At 45.8% G+C, this 20,811-nt stretch overlaps 1 protein-coding gene across 1 annotated transcript in view; it reads right to left on the bottom strand.

Moving 5' to 3' along the window:
• The window catches only part of CCDC9B (coiled-coil domain containing 9B), a 97,156-nt gene that overhangs the window by 50,204 nt on the left and 26,141 nt on the right, over positions 1–20,811 (bottom strand). The window contains exon 5 of the mRNA XM_019496457.2: positions 13,248–13,400. Within this exon, the coding sequence (XP_019352002.1) occupies positions 13,248–13,400 (153 nt within the window). The remainder of the gene's footprint in view (positions 1–13,247; positions 13,401–20,811) is intronic.

Genomic DNA, 20,811 nt, shown 5'->3' with positions numbered 1-20,811 from the left:
TGGGTGTCCAGCAGGAAAAGTTTACCAGTGCTGTGACACCATCAGTCTGGCATTCACTACTAATTGCTTTGGCTCATACAAACATCAGGAATTTCAGTTCTCTTTCTTTTATTTCTTCCACAAATTCAGGCTGCCCTATTGCAGCCTGTAAAATACTTTCTATTTTTGCTGACCACAGGGCCTCACAGACAGAAGAAATAAATGCAAAGTCTGGTTTTCATTTTATCAACTGAAAAAGATTTTAACAACAAAAATCTGGATGCAGTTAAGAAAAAATTGTCAGCTTTGTGTCTTGGCTCAAGAATAGCTCTTCAGACTAGCTCAGCAATGCCCTAGAAATGCTATTTAGGGCTGTGTGAAGCTTTGGGTGCTGATTCGATTTGGAGGAGATTCGGCCTGATTCAGCGGCCGAATCTCTGAATCCGAATCGAATCAGGAGACCCATAAAAAGGCCCGAATTGATTCAAAGCTCTCCAAATTGATTTGGAAAACATTTGAAGAGCTTTGGAGATTCAGGCAGTCCCCACTTCCTGCTGCAGGGAGCTGGACCCAGACTCCATACTGGTAAGTAAGGGGCGGGGGAGGGGGCCTGAAGAAGGGAGGAAGGGACCATGGGGGACCCCCACAAGGCCCCATCCCCTGCCTGCTCCCCCAGCCCTCCCAAGTGCCCCACAACCCCCGCCCACTGTCCCAGCCCTCCTGCCCCCATGGCTGCCCTGCCTGGCCTGAGCTCACAGCTCTTAAAATAAAAAAAAAAAGCCCCCACTTACCAGCTGCTGCAGCAGCCTCAGCACTTTTGGGGGCTCATGACAGAGCCCCCCACGCAGTGTGGGGCAGTGGGGATCAGCCCCCCCAACACACCCATGCACACACACACACACACACCTGGCAGGAGCTGGTGAGTTCGGGGCTTTTTTTTTTTTTAAAAGAGCTGGGATGCTGGGGCCAGGCAGGGCAGCCATGGGGGGGGGGCAGGGCGGGGCTGTGAGAGTGGGCGGGGATGAGGCCTGTCCAATTTGGAGATTTAGCCAATTTGGCAGCGGCTGAATCTCCGAATCAGATTCAGCCTAATTGATTCAGGACAGTATTTCGAATCACCGAATTGAATTACTGTCTCCTGAATCAGCTGAATCTGAATCCAAAGCGAATACTAGCCACTTCGCACAGGCCTATGATTTAGGATATCTTGATAAATGCTGAATGTAGGATGGCAAATGATTGTTGTTATTTTTTTAAGGGACTAGACTAGAATAAAAGAATAAAACAGTGCCTGCATACCCTGAACACAGATGTTGGGGGAAAAAAACCTAAGGCAGGTAGATATGTTTAAATTGGTTTATTCTGTGATTTATACAAATTAATTTTTTTTTAAAGCATGGTTTAAAATCACCATCAGTCACCCTTAATCAGCAATCACCCTTACTGAGAACCAGCTAGAAATAGTCCAAAAGTTCAACTGCCTAGGTTCTACAGTGACCACCAGCCTCTCACTGGATGAAGAACTCAGTGTTCACATTGGAAAGGTTGCCACCACCTTCAGCAGACTAATTAAAAGAGCATGGGGCAACTCAAAGCTTAGACCAAAATGATAGTGTACAAAACTTGCGTCCTCAGCACTTTCACGCATGGTGGGGAAACATGGACTGCTTATACACATCAAGAGAAAATGTTAAACAGCTTCTACTTGTGCTGTTTACACCACAGACTCAACATCAAATGGCAAGATAAAGTTACCAATGCAGAGTTTCTTCAAAGGTCAAATTTACCAAGTGTTACAACCCTACTCAGACAGAGATGACTGCATTGGCTAGGCCAGTGGTGGGCAAAATACGGCCTGCGGGCCAGATCCGGCCCATGAGGCCATTCAATCCGGCCTGTGGGGCCCCTAAAAAAATGTAGAAAATTAATATTTCTCTGCCCTCAGTTCCTGTCAAAAATGCAGGAACCAAGGGCAGTAGGACCCAAGGGAAGCCCAGCAGGATCCAACAACAGCGGGGCCGCCCGGCCCCACCCCCCAGTCGGAAGCCTCAGCTGGGGTTTCTGTGCTGGGAGCACATGGCTGCCCTGGCACGGGAAGCTCAGGTAAGTGGGGGCAGTGGACCCTGGGCAGGGGAGGAGCACAGGGGGGGGATGGGGGGAAGTGGACCCTCCCCGCCCTATGCCTAGTGCCCCCTGCTGCAGCTGCTTGCAGCCTGTGTGGGGCTGCCTGTGCCTGCTCCAGACAGCCCCATGCAGGCTGCGAGTGCCTGCAGCATGAGGCACTGGGCGTGGGAGGGGCCCCTTCCCCACCGTGCTCAGCTTTTCCATGGGCTCCTTCCCTGCATGGAGAAAAGCAGCCCCTCACCCACCCCATGGCCAGCACTCCCTGCTGCAGGCACTCACAGCCCATGCGGGGCTGTCCGGAGTAGGCACAGGCAGCCCCAGGCTGGCTACGAGTGGCTGCACTGCAGGGCGCCAGGCATAGGGCAGGCAAGGGGCTGCTTTCTCTGCCCCCTGCAGGTTGGCAGTGGGACGGGTTACAAGCTGGTGCTGGGCGTGGGGAAAAGCAGCTTCTCACCCGCCCCATGGCCAGCACCCCACACTGCAGCCACCTACAGCCCGCATGAGGCTGCCTGTGCCTGCTTCAGACAGCTCCCTACTGCAGGCGCTCGCAGCCCATGCGGAGTGCTGGCCATGGGGCAGGCAAGGGGCCACTTTTCCCCATGCTCAGCACCAGCTTCTTCCCTGCCAGCGAGCAGGGGGTCGGAGCTGTGCACTGCCCCCCACCTGTACTGCAGGGCTGGGGGCACTGGGTGTGAGTGGGCAGGGAGCCAGTGGGAGCATGGGCCTGCATCAGTGCCCCGAGGCCTGTGCCGGTGGGGCCCAGAGCAGCGTGGCAGGAGCGTGGGGTCCCAGTTGGCAGGGGCTTTATGGAGCCAGGCCAGCTCCCCTCTCTCCCTGCTGGTGCAGCCCAACCCAGCTACATGGACCCCTGTGAGCCTGCACCCTGCTCTGGGTCCCAACAGTGCTGGCCCTGGGACATTGGTCCCAAGACATTGGGACATTGGCCCCAAGATGGTGACCAGGGGGTGGCGCACCTGTCAAGGGGTGGGGCACCTGTCAAGCGGCGGGACTACCCATGCGGCTCTCGACAGCCTGCCAAAACTGGGTAAGTGGCCCTCCGCCCAAAATAATTGCCCACCCCTGGGCTAGGCCATCTGAACAGATTAAAAGATGGCAGTATATTCAATGACATGCTATAAAAAGAAATATTGGAAGGAACAAAGACAGCAGGATGCTCCAAACTTTGTTATAAAGATACATGCAAGCGAGATATGAAGGCATTTGGAACTGATCCTGGCCAATGGGAAACCTTGGCAAGTGATCAGAACAAGTGGCGAAATCAATTCCACTAAAATCCATTCCATTAAAATCCATGACAGGAATTGTCTCCAACAGCTTGAAGGAAAAGAGTCTATAGGAAGCAAGCAGCTCCCGAACCACCCAACTATGACACATACATTTGCAACCACTGCCACAGATCATGCAAATCTCAGATTGGACTATTCAGCCACATGAGGCACTGTAAACTATCTATGTCATAGGCTGCAATATCCACCATCTCTCACAGACAAAAGGATGCCAATAATAAGGTTGAAATAAGTAGGGAAGATTTCCTAAACTCTTCAGGGCTAGATTTCCTAACTTTTGTTAAGTGTGGTGGCCCTTTGAAGTGAATGGGAGTATTCGCAGAGGCAGATACTATTCCATGCAAGTATAAAGGTGGTAGAATTTGCTCCCATTACGTAGCACTTAAAAAAAAAAGACTTTGGAGCTAGATTTTCAAAGGCTTAATACCCATATGGGGCCAGACTGTCAGAACAGCTCAGAATTTTGGATATTTTTTCCCCCAGATTTCTTTCAAACCTGGCTTGTCACTGTGTTGCCTAAGTGGGCAATAACCTCTGTTGCAAATCTCACCCTCTCTCTCTCTTCTGGGCAGATATTTTCTAGAATGTTTCCTTCCACTGTAGTTAAGGGATGATACATATTACTGGGTTGATGAGAGTGGTTTTCAAGTCTCCTGATTAGAAATGCATTCATTTGTGATATATCATCTCTGGAAGCATTGTTAATAAAACAGCAATTTAAAATGCCTGGAAGCTGTATCAGCTGTCCATTTGAAAGATGATTTGCAACTCACTAATTAACGGTTGTGCTCCAGTGGTGCTGGAGTGCAAGCTCGCAACTGTAACACACTAATGTATAATGTGATGCTCCTTAAGTGCAGCCAGAACATGGAGGGACCTCTTAGGAAAACTAACAGCAGCCAGGAGAAATTTTTGAAAAGACAGAGAGCAAGAGGAGGGAAGGACATGGACCCCCTTTTTGTTGCTACAAAAGTTGAGGAAATTGATATTACTAGTTTTTGTGGGAGCAGAAGTTTTGCATGATTTCAGTTCAGGCCACAAAGGGGCAGAAAGCGTGAAGCAGAGGTAGATTCTTAAGGCTTCTAGAGGATAAAGTCTCCGGGAAGTCCCAGTCTCCTGCTGCCAGGATAACAGTAATTATGGGCCTGACCCATGCCCTTTACTGGAAATACATGTGTAAGGGCCAGTGAGGCCCATCTCACTGGATATGTTGGATGTGCAGGGCTATTTGTATGGAGCCCCTATATTTCTGCACTGGCTGAGCATCCTCTGTAATAACTCCCAAGTGCCATAGCCAGGGTTGAAGAAGTTTTCTGCAGGAACATAAGAGCAGTCTCTAGTCTCCTCTGCTGTTTCTGCTGGATGCAGGAACAGGAAAGTAATGTCAGATCCTCTCCAGCCACTTCAGATACCCTTGCCATCTGTGTATGCCTAGGCCCACAAAAAGTTGCAGTTTCCTTTCTGAGAGCTCTGAAAGAACAATGGTCTACTTCCACAGTGACAACCGATAGCATGTTCTATATCGGAAGGGAAGAGTTTCATATGGAGAGTCACCTTCTAAAAAGTGTGATCTGGTCCCTAATAACTTTCCAAGCAGTGTCATAGTGGGCCATAGCCATGGTTAATCCAACTAACCCACCACTAGAAATCTTGCATTTCAGTCCCAGATCAGGATACTGAAAAGACTTGAGAGCCACCTACACCTGTAGACCTCAGCTGTCTGCCTTCCCACAATTCACTCATGCAATTCTCTGACCAGTTGATACAGGGCCACCTGATGCATAACCTGTAAGATAAGAGCAGTTTAGTGACTGCTTGGCCTTTAGCAAATTCACCTGTTCCCAGGTGATCTGTGATACAATTTGTATAAAGATTGATCAGCCAGTGATGATTAAATGCACAGGGAATCCAACAGAAAACCTGCTGTTTGGGATACCAAGATGGGAGGGGAGTGAAAGGACTATGAATGATTGGGTTTTTCTAAGTTTATGCAATCAGTTCTGAGTTGAAAAACAGGAGTATTTAGCTGTGTACCTGTTATACTTTTGTTTTTTGTATGCTGCAGTTTTAAATCATTAAACTCTGCAGAGCCAAGCAGACATTAGGAGGCAGGGTTGCTGCAGCCTGTTACAGGCACGTATGCGCAGTGCTGCTTTTGTGTTTTCCTGTTTTGTTTTTTTGCTTTTGTTGTTTTAAAACACAAATCCAGTTCTAACTAAAAGGACCTGTTTCTAGGAAAACACAGGAGAGAGAACATTTTCAAGCATGTTGTGAGCTGAATACATTTGGGCTTGATGGGAAAAAAGACAAAATAAGTTCTGTAACTCAAACTACTGGATTGGTTTCCAGAACTCTGCACAGTACAGGGAAGTGTCAATTAGATAGATATAAATTCACTTCTCAAATACATCATACAACACTGGCCTGGAGATCTGAAAGCAACTTTCACACAACAGTTTAACAGAACAAAAGGAACACACATTCGGATATCTTAAAATGGGGTATTTTAAGCCATCTTCAGGGCATTTTATTCTACTGGACCTCAAGAAAAGAAGGTGAATCCCCCTGTATACACTGCAGGAGTCTATAGAGGGGTAAGCATGGGTATTAAAGAACAAAAAAGGGACTGAGATATATAAGCATGCAATGGAGAAGCTGATTAAAGAGGTGGCCTGGGAAAGACTGAATAATGAGAGAGGAGAATCTGCATAGGCAGGGGATGGAGGAATGCGGGGGTCATCAGCCCTGACAGTCATTCCCAGTCCAGATGAAGTGGGTAATAGCTGGCAGTCACTACTACCTGTGAACTGAATGTGTGCGTTTGCTCAGTGCCTAGTAAATAGATGACCATTTCACCGGAAAACAACCATGGCAATAAATGCCAGCAGTCTCAGAAAAGAACCAAAGATAGAATTAAATGGGCGACTACCTGGGGCAGGAGTCGCCCTCCTGCCCCAGGTAGTCCATCCAGGTCAAGGTAGAGCTGCCTCACTGGTAGGAAGAATCCAGTGAATAGTGCTGCTGTCCAGAATGGAGTCTGAATGAGGCTGGAAATCAAAGGGGAAAGCCAGCTTAGCTGCCTTCACTACTGATTGTTGGTAGGTAGGAGACGAGATAGGAACCTCTTACATGGATTAGAGCCAGCAGCAGGTGGGGATGTATTAGCCAACCCTAGAAGATGCCAGCAAGATAGAAAGAGCCAATGGAGCAGAAGAGAAGGGAACCTAGGACAGGGATTTTCCAAAGGGTGTGCAAGGGAGCAGGGACCACTTGACAAGGCCGCATAGTCTAGAGCAGGGCTGTCCAACCTTTTTGAATGTGGGGCCGGATCATAAACTTTTTATCACCCAGTGGAACGGCGAGCCATATTCAAAGACCTCACAGAAAGCAGTATTACATCACCCCCCTGAAACGAAAGTACCGTGTTTACTTTCGTTTCCCATCGCAGCACCTCGGGCCTCAGAAAACAGCTTGAAGGGCCGCATGGCAGCCTGCGGGCCGTATGTTGGACAAGCCTGGTCTAGAGAGACAGAAGGAACGAGGGCTGAGGTGGCAGGGGTGGAGACAGAGGAAGAACAAACTGCAGGAAAGCACATGCAAGAAAGGAGCAGGAGAGGAGAGCAGACAGGAGGAAGTGGTGGCAAGTATAATGCTTTTTCAAAAAAAGCACAACACATGCACTGAATAAAGACAGTTGAAAAGACCTCATTATGCTAGTGGTGTTTATCCCCATACAACCCCCCCTAGCAAATGGGATTCTTACTGGGGAAACTGGAAGGGTGATAGGTGCATGTGACTGCCAGGGACAGAAGTGCTGCCCAAAATGTGGTTACAAATACACATGCTCTGACTACAGACCTGCTGAGGCCAGCAGGAGCTGGGTTGGGCCTTACATGGGAATGGTTCCTTCTGTCTGTACCTCCTCCTGGCCTTGGCCATCTCCTCCTTTTAGTGCAAACAATCCTGCCTTGTATAAGGAGTACAGAAAGTTGGAAACTATATTACACTCCATTGAAAACAAAGATGCTTTACAGCAAAGTGCACTGTTCAAATCCCTTTAATACTCCCTGTATCTCTTTCAAGCTGTGAGGCGGAGCAGCTCCCCAGCTGGAAGACAAATGGCTCAGTGTGATGAAAACACAAAGCAAGGACTGCCAGCAAGAGCCAAGTGACTTTGCCAGCCATGCTTACCAACTCTCCCAGCATGTTTTACAATCTCCATGTCATTGTCTCTTTGTGTTTCCTGCTGGCCCGGAGCTGCGCCGGCAAAGAAGAAACAGGTCTGCCCGTCTCAGTTTGTAAAAGCCTCCTGTGCCCTGGCTCATGTCATACAGCCTAGAGAGGCAAGCTTTCTTCCCTATGCTCTGTACTGAGAAGGGGGCAGAGTGCAAGAGCTGCTGCTGAATCTGTGTCCCTTGAATAAGAAGCATGAATTGCTCTATGCTTGAGTTAATCGCCCCCTTGGATCAGTGGAACAGAATGACAGCCCTCTCAAGTGGAGGTCAGCACATGCAGCTACTTTTAATCTTCACTGGAGAATACAAATAATGCACCAGCCCCTTCCAGCACAGAGCCAGCCCTCCTAGAAAACTGCACTGTCAGCTTCTCATGAGGCTGAGCCATGTATTAGATGAAGGAGGCAGTGTTTTCTAGTGGCTAGAAACCAGGATTGCCAATCAGGATCCTCTGCTGTATAAGGTGGTTGTAGGGTCCAATATCACCACACTATGTGAATACTTATCACAGTCTTTAACATATTCACCATTACAACACCCCTTACAGGCTACTGTCTCCATCAGACTGATGGAACTGGGACGTGGACTCAAACATGCCCAAGGCCACACAAGAAGTCTGTGAAAGAGTAGGGAACTGAGCCTGGGTCTCCTGAGGCCCAGATTAGCATCCAAACCCCTAGACCATTGTTCTGGACTATGCCATTAGCTTCCTCTATGCCTTTGAGAAAACTACTTAATTGCTCTGTGCCTCAGATTCTCTATCAGTCAAAAGGCATATTAGTACTGGAACACTCCATAAAGCACCCTTACATCTTTGGACTGAAAAATATTAATGATTTATTACTAAGAAAATCTGAACGAAGTCACAGGCTGGTGCTTTCTGTAGTATACTGCTTTCCAGTGGCTTTCAGGAGGGAGACTGATTGCTGAGACAGCCTAAATCAGGTATTTCTCTCACACTCTTTCTTAAGTCCTATGAGCAGTAGTAAATGGAAGCAGTTACTTAAATGCTTCCTTTTAAACTTACATAGAAACTAGATAAAGTGACAGTGTAGCTAGACAAAACCATTTCAAACATTCTTTCTGGATATAGCAAATACAAGGGAGGATGGTCAAAGACGGTGACTGCTTTAGGCAGAGGCATAACAGAGCTGGGTGCCTGGGGCAGCTGCAACACATGGGGGCAGCAGTGGCTTCCAGCTGTCACTGTGCCATCAATGCAATTGTGTGGCTGTGGCACCAATGGTTTATTGCCACCCCCCTCCCCAGCCAAGTTGGCACCCAGGGTGGCTGCCTCAGTTGTCCCACCCTACTCATTTTAAGTCCTGTGCATAGGACTGGAAGTAGCCACATGCTCAGTGTCTTGGGAATATGCCTGTCACTGGAGTTGGTGAGGTCCCTTGAACACGATACACTCAAACTCTCTTGTACCAGAGTCCTATGAGTCCTTGCCTGTAGTCCTGTAGCATAAATTTTTGCTTTATTTATTATGTTTAAATGATAATAGTATTGAATTGATAAGCCTCTATGATTGTATTAGCTTTATTTCTCTTTGTCTCTTATGAACAATTTTATGAATAACTGAAACTCCATTTTTTTTGCTTGTTCCCTTCTTGACATAAGCAGACGAACTTTGTATGCCCTGTGTACATGAGTGTATGTGTGAGAGGGTAAATTGTGAAAGAATGGTAACTATTTGCATGAAAACAGAAGAAGATTTAATTGATTGTGTAAGCAACAAGGTGCCAATATATGAGTTACCAGACAGTAAACTAATTAATGGATGGCTGAAGAACTTATCTGTAATCAGGTGCAAAGAAGATAGTAAGAAGAACGAATTTTGCATATCCTGCCATTTCAACTACACAATGCTTCAAGGCGGAGATAACCAACGTCACTGGAATGACCTCAAGTTGAGATAACCAAAAGAAACAACCTCTAATTAAAAACTGAAGCATGGAAAAACCCCAATGCTGAACAGACTTGAAATTCTTATAAAAGTGAGATGCAGACAAGCCAAGATGGGGAATCCATTCTTTGCAACCTCCTGGAGCACAGGAGCCTGTATACCCCCACTCATATTCTGGATTGGCCATCCAGTGCTAACTTCTGCTGGTAACTATAACATTAGTTGAGTGGTTTGTCTGTATGCTTGTGTATGTCTGTTTGTATGACTGGTGTGTCCAAGTTTATGTATCTGTTTCATGTAATCAATAAACATGGCATTTTACCTTATCCCCCTTTTTAAGGTCTAACTCTTAATTTGAGCTATTGGCAATTTTAAGTAACAGTCCTATGAGCCACTGGAATCCTAGAATTGGCGTAGCATGCAGGCAGGCCCAGACATCTCGTTCTGGGAAATAAATGCAGTTCCCAACCCCCAGCAAGAACTGAGTTCAACAGGTTACCCACACCTGTTAGCATAGAGTAGAACTAGTCAGTTCCTATGCACACAGCCTTGAGTGGGCTGTAGTTATTTCTTAAAAGAGGGACCAGTATCATCTCACCTCCATCTGTTGCAACCACCTGTTGTTTCTTACCCTATACACAGATTCCAAGTTTTCCAGGGCAAACACCATTTCTTTACTATAAGAGTGTTCAATGTCTGGCACAACGGGACTTCAGCTGTGAGGTGCTACTGCCACATAGCTAAAATAATAATAAACATAGGATAAATGGCACCTGAACAATGCAGCACTATAACTTTGAGTAGGTGAGTCAATCTCATGAGGCCAATTGGAACTTGGAATATGTGGGTCTTATTGATAACTACTGGAAATTGGAGTTTCAAAGTCAGTTTTATTTATTGTTTTTTACATTAGGGATGTTTTAATGATCAATTGAGCAACTGATGAATCTATAGAAGTGCTTTAAACATGATCTTGACAACTAAAATGTGTGCGAGGTTTGGGAGTGTAATGTCCAATGTCTTCTGTTGGGACCTTCATTTTTCTCTGTTCTAGGGGACCTCCTCAAATTGAACAAACAGGGAGATGCTTTGCTGACAATGTCCTGTGTGCTGGCTGGGATGTTCCTTACAATACCCACAAATGTGTGGCTACTTCCAGTTGACAGGAAGGACACCTGTCTTAGGAAATAACAGAGTTGCATGCTTCCTGTCAAGGAAGGAGAGTTAGACTGTATGTGTCAGCAGCAGGAGGCAAGATCCATCAGCAATCAGCAGTGGGGTTTGAACGTTTAACTGAATTCATGCTTATGTCATTAGTCCAGAGACTATGCTCATCAGTTAGGAGACCCTGTGGGCATGTAACATCTTTAATTCTCCATTTTTATTCGCTTTCAGACCCTTAAAGGCTGCCTAGGGATTTACTCCTCTCCTCCAAAAACTAGATGCAGTCATTTGACTTTTATCTTGAACTCTGGCTTGGTTTTCTCTGCACCCATCCTATGCATTTGACATTTTTTCTGCTGCACAGCAAAACTGTGAATGCCAGCAAATGACTCTGCAGAATTCTTCTCAGGATAAAGTGCTGCCACCCACTCCACCATGTCCTCTCTGCCAGATGGGCAACCCTCTCACACCCACACTTCTACTAGAATGCAAAAGTACTTGTTCTCTGGTCATTCCCCACTCAGGTGACTTGCTCCTATTTAAAACTCCAGGATATAAAATGAACATCAGTTTCTGAACAGAAACAGCACAGACTTGTTTGCAGAGAGGCATTCTTGAGTACATTAAAATCCAGTCAAGTCTTATCAGTTAGAGATGGTTCACTGTGGTCATTTACAAACAGGAAATAAGCCAACATTTCTCTGTCACAATAGCCTATCTTTGTAATACCCAGGTAAGTGAATCCATTGGGAACATGGTGCTTTAAAGTGTTAGCTGAAATGATGCTAAGGAAAGGGGAGACCTAAGCATTCTAGTTCTGTTGAGTCTGCCTGAAAACTAAGCAGCAGCAAGAGCCTATGTTTTGGAAATGTGGAATCTGGTAGGCATGTTCTCTTTCTAAAAAGCCACATGCCTGAAAAAGTTCCACACCGATTTGCTGAATATTCTCTGTTTAACTGTAACTAGTGTGAAGGGCAGTTTGCTGATATGGGAGAGGGCACTGAATGGGGAGAAGGCATGTCATTATGAACTTCACTCACTTGTCTCAGCATTAAGGTACTGGTTATGGGATATGGCTGAAATTCACTTCATGCAGGAATGGTGAGAAGAAAGAGGTGACTTTACCAACCCATGACATAAGTTAGAGCAGCCTCAGTGCTGCCCTAATACAACCTCAAGGGGTATTTGAGCAGTCAAAAATAGCCACAACACAGTGGTGCTCAGGCCACATTCCCTCTCCCTCAAAACTTACCCTAACACTTGCCAGCATCAATAAAGTAGGTTTGGATTAGACCTCGGGAAAAACATACTTAATGCTAGAACAATAAGGCGGTACAACAGACTACCCAAGGGAATAATGGGGTTTCTTCCTTTGGAGATTTTTTGAGAGGAGGCTGAATAAGCATTGGCTGGGGATGATTTAAGAGTAGCATTCCTGTATCATGCAGGGGTTTGACCAGATGATCTTTGAGGTCCCTTATGAGTCTATGATTCTAGGCGAAAAAGGATTGGGTGTTGCAGAATCATTATGCCAGTTCAAGCTACCATGAAGGCCTCCTGTGACAGTCTGTATTCAATGGTAGCTTGATATACAGGCTTATATGATTTTTATGACACCCAAGTGTGTAAAGAAACCACAGGGAAATAGATGACGTGGACCTCTATCTTTATTTAAAACTCCAGTGATCAGAAGAAAAAAAACTGAAGAACAATGCATACAGTAAGCAGCAGGCTTTGGCTGTAGCCTGACTGAAGGCAACTGAATTAGTTCCTTTTGTATCTACTTGTTTTCTTTGTTTGTATTTACATTTTCTATCTTTTAATCTTTATTCTGAATGGTGCATGTTGGCTGCACACAGTTTTGCTGCTCTATGGATCTCTTGTATGAAAAATACATCTTTTGTGGTGGAGAGAGGAGTGGGGAAAAGAATCTGCAATATAATATTTAGACTGTGTTTTCAGGACCTATAAAGTTAAAGAAAAATATCCAATAACCTCAGCTGGTTTTAGTAGGACTGGGCAATATCTACTTCTGTTTTTTAAGTTAACTCCCTGTTAAGATAGGACAGGGCCCTTTGACCATAAGCTACTGCATGTCTTTAAGTAGAGAGCTGGCTTTAGGTGCCAATGACTCCTGCAGCTATGGAAAGTTTTTGCATTATTTTCCCCGTAAACTGAAAGCAAGTTTATGGTGATGCCAGCATCACCTCATTGACCCCAAAGAAATCTCACAGCATGGTGCTTAGAGGGGGCCAAGTTTAAGAACATGCTGAGGCCAAAAAAGAAAGAGTCTGGAAGTAACTAGAGCCATGATCACAAAGGTAGGAAGTAGGTCAGCACCAAAGACTTTCCTTTGGAGTCATAAAAGCCAGATGACTTCAGCATGTAAAAAATCCCACAGTCTTAACAAACTCTACCTTTAACTGAATTGCTGCCAAAAGGCAGTGACTGATATTTTGCCTCCCAGTGCCCCCAGTAGTGAGGGTGGAGACCCAGTCCTTATACCACAGGCTCTTGGAGGGCACTCACTTTTTCCTTGTTATCCATGGTGATGGCGATCTGCATCCGCCTCCCTCTCCGGAAAGCCACCAGGTGGTCCACTTCTTCTTCACTCAGGTCTGGGACCCTGCCTGGACTCAAGAGGCAATCTGAGCTCCGTTTCTCACTGACAATCCGCTTCCCCTAGAAATAAGAAAGCAAAAACAGCATACACTCAGGGACACTAGAAATAGTCCCTACGTAAAACTCTCCTCATGATAGTGGCTGCAACAGGGTAGAGGTGAATTGAGGAACTGGCTTAGTAGGGATCCAGGATCCCTTCCATTCAGTGTCCTGGTTTGAAAGTTGCCATGTTGGATACTTCGAAGGAAAACATAATTTGCCAAAATATACCTACTAAATACAAGGAGAAAAAATTCTTCTTGTTTTCAGTTAGTTCAAAGCCTGGGTAATGACTTAACCTTTTATTCTATAGTTGAGTTCTCACCTCCTCCTCTTTGCCCCTTACTATGCTATTTTCCTCAAAATCCAGTGGTTACATTGGAGAAAAAGCAGGGATACTCCCTAAGGTCCCATTCACAAAAATGTTATTCCACTCAAAAACATGGTCTGACACTTGATACTCTATAACCTTCTCACATGATTGTCCATTGCCTTTCTAGAGAGATTCAGTCAGCAGTGATATACTTGGCAATTCTGACATTTAAACTCTTGTCATGAATCAGGGGCAGCTCACACCATTTAGTCATTACTTCCAGCTGTCTGCTCAATCAGGTACATGTCACTGTGTCAGCTCATATCTGATTCCCAATTTGTTATCTTCACAGCTGCTGACAGAGTCCCTCAGCAGGGAATTCCACAAGAGGAATATATATTTTTTTTATACAAAAATATTTTCTTTTACACGTTTAAAATATATTGCCTCCCAGTTTTGTTGCATGCCATTTTGTTCTTGTCTTGCAGGAGAGGGTAGCAGGTCATCTTTATACAGATGATTATGTCATGCTAGATACAGATCACTACATTGTATCACTCCTTAGTTTCCTCCTTTGCAAACAAGGATGACATTTTTAAAAGTGCCTAAGTTATTTAAGTTACTACATAATGCAACTTAGGTGCCAAAGTCATTTAGGTGCTTTTGAACATTTTATTCCTGGTCTTTTTATTTTATTTTATTTTCATGAGTGCCTCTTAAGCCTGTCTTTGCTAATGTTGTGCAAACCTCAGCTGTTTTAGTTTACAAGGGACAACACACTTTCTTTATTTTCCGTCTGTTGTTTTAATGCAGCCCTAAGTTTTGGTTTTGCACAAACTCAAAATCTCAAAACAAGAGTTTGCCTGAATCAGGGAGTAACTGCAAATTTGTCTATAAAAACAGAGCTGGACCTATGTTTGTTCAATACGTTTGCCAACCTCAGCATTCCTTTCATTGAGTTTATAATAACCCATGATATCCAACATGTTTCATTGTAGCCTTATCTACATTAGGTTATACCACAGGTCCAGTTCTTAGCCACAGACGGAGCCATGGTGTAAGGCAGCCAGGTGCCATAACCAGGCTTATGGGCAGTCAGAGGCAGCAGACCTGGGGGCAATATAGCAGGGGCTCCACACTGTGAGAAGCATATACCCAGGGGCTACAGGCCATGATGGCTGCACACTGACCCCTCCTCCCACTTCATGCGCAGCATGGGCCACCTAGCTCCCCTTCTCTCCCAGCTGCACACACCGCCTGCCTGAAGTGCAGAGAGCCTGTTTCCCTTCTTTGCTGTGCATGCAGTTCAGGCGCTCAAGCCCCCCTTGGCTTCTGGTGCAGGAGGAACTGAGAGAAAAGGAAGGAAGAGTGGCATCTGGGCAGGAGCCCATGGTCTGCATACTCTCTTTAAGGAGACATATGCAGCCCATGGGCCACCAGTTGGACAGTCCCAGCATAAACAAGGCTCATGCAATGAAACTAATTGTTATCAGCATTTCAATGAAACTTTTTAGCAATACATGGTAAAAGACTAGAAGGTAGCAGAGACTTTTAGACACTAGTAGCATACTCATTTCTTGACCATACTGGTTTCAAATCTGTATAACACCACTGGCTTTACAAGAATTACTCTTGATTTACACTAGCATAAAGTAAAAAGAGACTCTCACAGCCTGAGCCTCCATTAACAGTGATGGGAATTTTTGTGAAATTCCCTAGTGTATGCACAGCTCTAGCTTTAGGTTTTTGTTGTAATCTCTAATCATTTTCATTGCCCTTCTTGGGACCTTTGCTATTTTTGCTGTGTTCTGTTTAAACTGAGATAATTGCAACCAAATGTTGTATTTGAAGCAAGGATCTGACATCAATCATTTTAATGGTTTCCACTGTTCTCTGTCCCCATGTCAGTACAGCCTAATAGTTTATGTTAGCTTGCCTCCTGCTGTGACCTGAGTGGATGCCTTCACTGAGATATCCCAGTGATGTCAAGCTCCTTTTCCTGAGATGTTAAAATTAAACGGGAAACCAGCATGACAGTCAGAAGAATGAGAGGTCAGTCAAAAGAATCGGAGATCCACTGGTATCAGATTGTCAACGTCATGTTAACTTGAGCCCAAAGGACGTGCTGTAGAAGTCCCCATCCTCATGAACTATGAAAGCTATTTTAAAGGCATTAGTAAATCCTTATGGAGGGTGTGATAATCTGGCAGAGCCCCTCAGAAAGGATCTTCTTTTGTTTACCACAGGTGGTAATGCACCTTAAGTGTCCAGCATGACACCAGACAACATTGAGGTAAACAGACTTTCCAACTTTTACCTGAGCCTAATCTCCACCAAATGAACTATTCCAACTGGGAGATCTTACAATACCTTCAGCTCTCCTGTGAAATAAGAATTTTCATTTCTACCTAAGAGAAATGTTACAATCTTTTCATTCTCCTATGCCTAAGGAAGGGTGAGTGTGCCTGAAAGCTTGCAAATAAAGAATTTTTTTGCAACTATCTAGTTGGTCTAATAAAAGATATCATCTCTGTCATGAGTTCTGATTCCTTTCTCCTGGTAGAGAAACTTACCAGGGGCTGCATGGAAAGACTTAAAATGCTGAGACCCTGAAGAATGGAGAGCTTCCAATGCTGATACTGTGCAGCTGGGATAGGTGAAGAGGAGAGTAGTTGTACATACATCTCAGCATGCTCTGCAAGCTCCCTTAGTCTGCCTGGCAAGAGGTTGGCAGCATTGCATAGAACAGCCCTGATTGGCTGACCCAGATTACCCATGGTCAGCCTGTGTTTTCAAGCAGCACAACATGGGGATTGTGAAGGAGGCAAGTTCTGCTCCCTGTTAGAGCAGCAGACTTGAGTGAGTGTCTCACACACTCTCACAGGGTGAAGGACTTTTGAAGGACTGTGTTCTCTTCTGAGAGAAGCCAGCCACAGCATGTATGGACATTTGCTGTCCCAGAAGAAACTGTTCTAGGAGCAATTTAAGTCTGGTTGTTCCTAGGCTATTTTTCTCTTGGAGCAGTCATTTTTACTGTGAGAGAAAAAAGTTTGAACATCTGTACTCCAGTGGTTTCTCCTGGGACAGCAGCACCTCTTCCAAGAGAAACTGAATGTCTATACGAGGCCTCTGTTATTTCACTTCTCTCTTGTTCTCTCATAATGAAAGCCTAGAGTCAACCCTACAACTACAATAACAGTGCCTTGTGGGAAGTACTCTGCTTATGTCACTCAGCTTCTGGCTGAAAAATTCACCCAGGATGGGACATGCACTCTGGCACGATGTGCACCTTCTTGCCTTTCCCTACTTAAATATGACAGCACCCTTGCAGAAATGCAGTGCACTCAGTAGGTCTCTACAGAATGGGGAGAGGCAGCTGGAGACTGCTTAAGTCCAGCTGCTGGGAGTCTGGCCAGGCTCAGTCACCAGTTTTGGCAGCGCATTCGCTAATTCACAAATGCCAGTGATATAGGACTTGAGCCAAAGCCTATTGATTTCAATGAATGCTGAGTCAGATTTGTCATAAAGTTGTGCTCGCAATGAAAAAAAACCGCACTAAATATGAAAGTGGGTATCAGGGCAATACCCAATTGGCACTAACAGCTTTTTCCATGTCAGTGGCCCTATATGTGCAAAACTTTCCATAGGCAGAACTGCCATGTCCTTCTGTGGAAGTACCATGCATGGAAAGTTTACAAGATTTGGCCCTTAATCTAATTCTGGATAAACCCTCACAGCTAAGTGATTGTCAAACCCAGAAGAAAGTCTTTTCAAAGCCATATGAAGCTCCAGCTTTAGTAAGGAATGAATTATAAAGGCCAGTTATACCTCTACAGAGTTCTTCTGCCAGCCTTATATTCCCTTTTCCATTTTCTCAATGACACTTTGAAATTGGTATAATATGATTAGTGGTTCTGATGTTAACTATTGGGATGCATTTGGAGATTGTTAAAATTGCCTTGTTTATATTGATTAACTGGTCTATTATAACATGATGTACATGCTGTACTATAACCGGTGTATTTTAACTTCACAAAGATTGTAGTGTTAAAAAATGCCACTGTAAGGGAAAGTTTCACAATGGAGCAAGTTTGGGGAGGAAAACAAAGCTGAACATTTGTTTGTTTTATGTTATTTTCTTGCCAGTTTTCCTTTGTGCCGGCTGTCTTAAGAACTACTTTGGTTTCAATGAAAATGCTTTCCTTCACAACCCAGCCACTCCTCCATTTGATCCTACTATTGGCCACAGAAAGAAAGCCACAACTGAGTCAAATCAAATAAAGTGATTTAACTAAATTACTGTGGCTTATGTCTCAGAGCTTCAATCACATCACAAGTGGGGCTGTCCACTGTAGTTTTGATTACCAGAAAGCAAAGCTGAATTGCCAACTAGCCACTTCTCATACGTCCAGAGCACCAGTGACACATTCAGTTCCAGCAAATCAATGTTTCTTAACCTTTTCGGACTCCAGGCACCCCTCAGGAAAAGCCAGCTCTTAGTTTTCACTCTTTTTTTTTACTACAGAAAAATGACAGAGCGGTTTTTCTGCTGCAAAGAGGTCAGAAAGATCACAACTATGGATTTCTATTTGAAATCTCCAGGTTTATCTTGTGAATCTTGTTTGCAAACCTAACAGTGCCAACATTGTGTGTCACCTTTGAAAGAATCTCAAGGGACCCCAGGGTGCCATGGCACTGTGGTTGAGAATCACTGCAGTTAAACACAACATTAACAAACACAGTGCATCTTAAGAGTCTTGAAGAGGGGTGCTCAACCTTTTGGCCCAGTGGGCCAAATTGGCAGCATCCGGTTTGTCTCCATGATGGATCCAGTTGCTATATTTGATCCAGTGCCTGAGTGGGCCAGGTTGGCCCCAATGCAGCCCCACAGGGAAAATGAGGTTGACCTGGCCCTCCAGAGACAGATGTGGCCATGCCCCAACCCAACTTTGCAGAGAGGGAAGGAGGGTGGCCTGGCCTTGTAGGGGACATGGCCCAGCCCCAACTCAGCCCCATGTGGGGAAGGGAGCATGGCCTCCTCCTGCGGGGAAAGGGGGCATGGCCAGGCCCAGCCCTGACTGGGTGCATGGGACTTGGGAATTTGACAGGCGGTAAGGAGGATGTACTAATAGCCACTGCTCCCCCCCACCACATTTCGTGATCCATGAGCAGGCCCATGGGCTGGAGGTTGACTACCTCTGGCCTAGAAAATGACTAAACCACCCTCTATCTCTTTCACATACAAACATGCATGGATGTGCCACACATGCACACATGAATACACATACAATTATTTCCCTTTTAAAAATGAAAGCTGATGTAACCTAAAGGAGGATTATGAATTAATGGAACTGAAACACATAAATCAATTAACTAATTTTCCTCTACCAGCAGTCTGAATTAATGGTCTATGTTTTCCAGTACTGTGTAGGAGACTTGAAGACCAAAGTGTAAAATGATGATGTGATTTAGTAGCTAGTGCACTGCGCTAACGTCATGCAAAACAGTAGTGAAATGTAGGGCATCACAACCCCCTGAGACCACTGGTGCACCCTCTGACAGGCAGCACTCCCTGCTTAGGCAATGGGCAGGGGAGGCAGGCAGGAGCACCAGTGACCCCCTGCAAGCACTGGCCAGGGAGTGGGGGTACCAGGTGAAGCGCCACTGGCACTTCCGGGAGCACCACTCATGCTTCCTGGTCAGCATGACTGGCCGCAAGGGGACCTTCCCCTCCGGTCGCTGACTGGCTGCTGTGGCGGGGGGGGGGGGCACGGCTCAGGTGACACCAGCCACCCATGATACAAAAGAACTAGATCCTAATGTAGGCCTTGGATTTGATGTTGTGGATCATGCAATGAGCTTTAGGGGATGCAGTGTATTTGGGATAGACATATGCACATACCTTCATTACTACAACACTAATTATTAATGAGTAGTGTTGTAGTAATGCCTTTGACACGGTCTCTCACTCCATTCTCAGTAAGAAACTAGGAGACAGTGGTGTTGATGCCTACACAGTCAGATGGGTCACTAACTGGCTGGAGGGCCACACCTAGAGGGTGGTGGTGGACAGGTCTTATTCGACCTGGAGAGATGTGGGTTCCCCAGGGCTCGGTCCTTGGGCCCGCACTATTCAACATCTTCATCAGTGACTTGGGCGAGGGGGTAGAAAGCACCCTGTTCAAATTCGCAGATGATACTAAGATGTGGGGTGAAGTGGGTACGCTAGTAAGAAGGAACATACTGCAAGCGGATCTAGACAGGTTATAGGGGTGGGCCAATGAGAACAGGATGGGTTTCAACACTGACAAGCGCAGGGTAATGCACCTGGGGAGGAAGAACCAGCAGCACACCTACAGGCTGGGGAACTCCCTTCTCGCCAGTGTCAAGACAGAAAAGGATCTTGGAGTCATCATTGATGCCACAATGAACATGGGCTGACAGTGTGGGGACGCAGTCAGGAAGGCCACCATACCTTGTTATGTATCCACAGATGCACCTCCAGCAAGTTGAAGGAGGTGATCCTCCCCCTCTATGCGACGCTGGTCAGGCCGCAGCTGGAGTACCGCGTCCAGTTCTGGGCGCTGCACTTCAGGAGGGATGTGGCCAATAGGGAGAGGGTCCAAAAGAGGACCACCCGCATGATCAGGGGGCAGCAGGGCAGACCCTATGAGGAGAGGCTGAGGGACCTGAACCTGTTCAGCCTCCAAAAGAGAGGGTTGAGAGGGGATCTAGTGGCAGTCTACAAACTAGTCAAGGGGGACTAGCAGGCACTGGGAGAGTCCCTGTTCCCCCGAGCACTCCTGGGAGTTACAAGAAACAACAGACACAAGCTAGCGGAGGGTAGTTTCAGGCTAGACATTAGGAGGCACTATTGCACTGTCAGGGTGACTAGGATCTGGAACCAACTTCCAAAAGAAGTGGTGCTGGCTCCTACCCTGGGGGTCTTTTAAAAAAGGCTGGATGAATATCTGGCTGGGGTCGTTTGACCCCAGTACTCTTTCCTGCCATGGCAGGGGTTCGGACTAGATGATCTCCTCAGGTTCCTTCTGACCCTACCAACTATGAAACTATAATAGTTAATAAGCACAGGTTTACTCCTACCATCCTGATTGAATG

The sequence above is a fragment of the Alligator mississippiensis genome, chromosome 2 (genome assembly GCF_030867095.1).
Source record: "Alligator mississippiensis isolate rAllMis1 chromosome 2, rAllMis1, whole genome shotgun sequence".
NCBI lineage: Eukaryota > Metazoa > Chordata > Crocodylia > Alligatoridae > Alligator > Alligator mississippiensis.
Note: the sequence above shows the minus strand (reverse complement) of the source record. Positions and strands in the feature narration are given on the sequence as shown.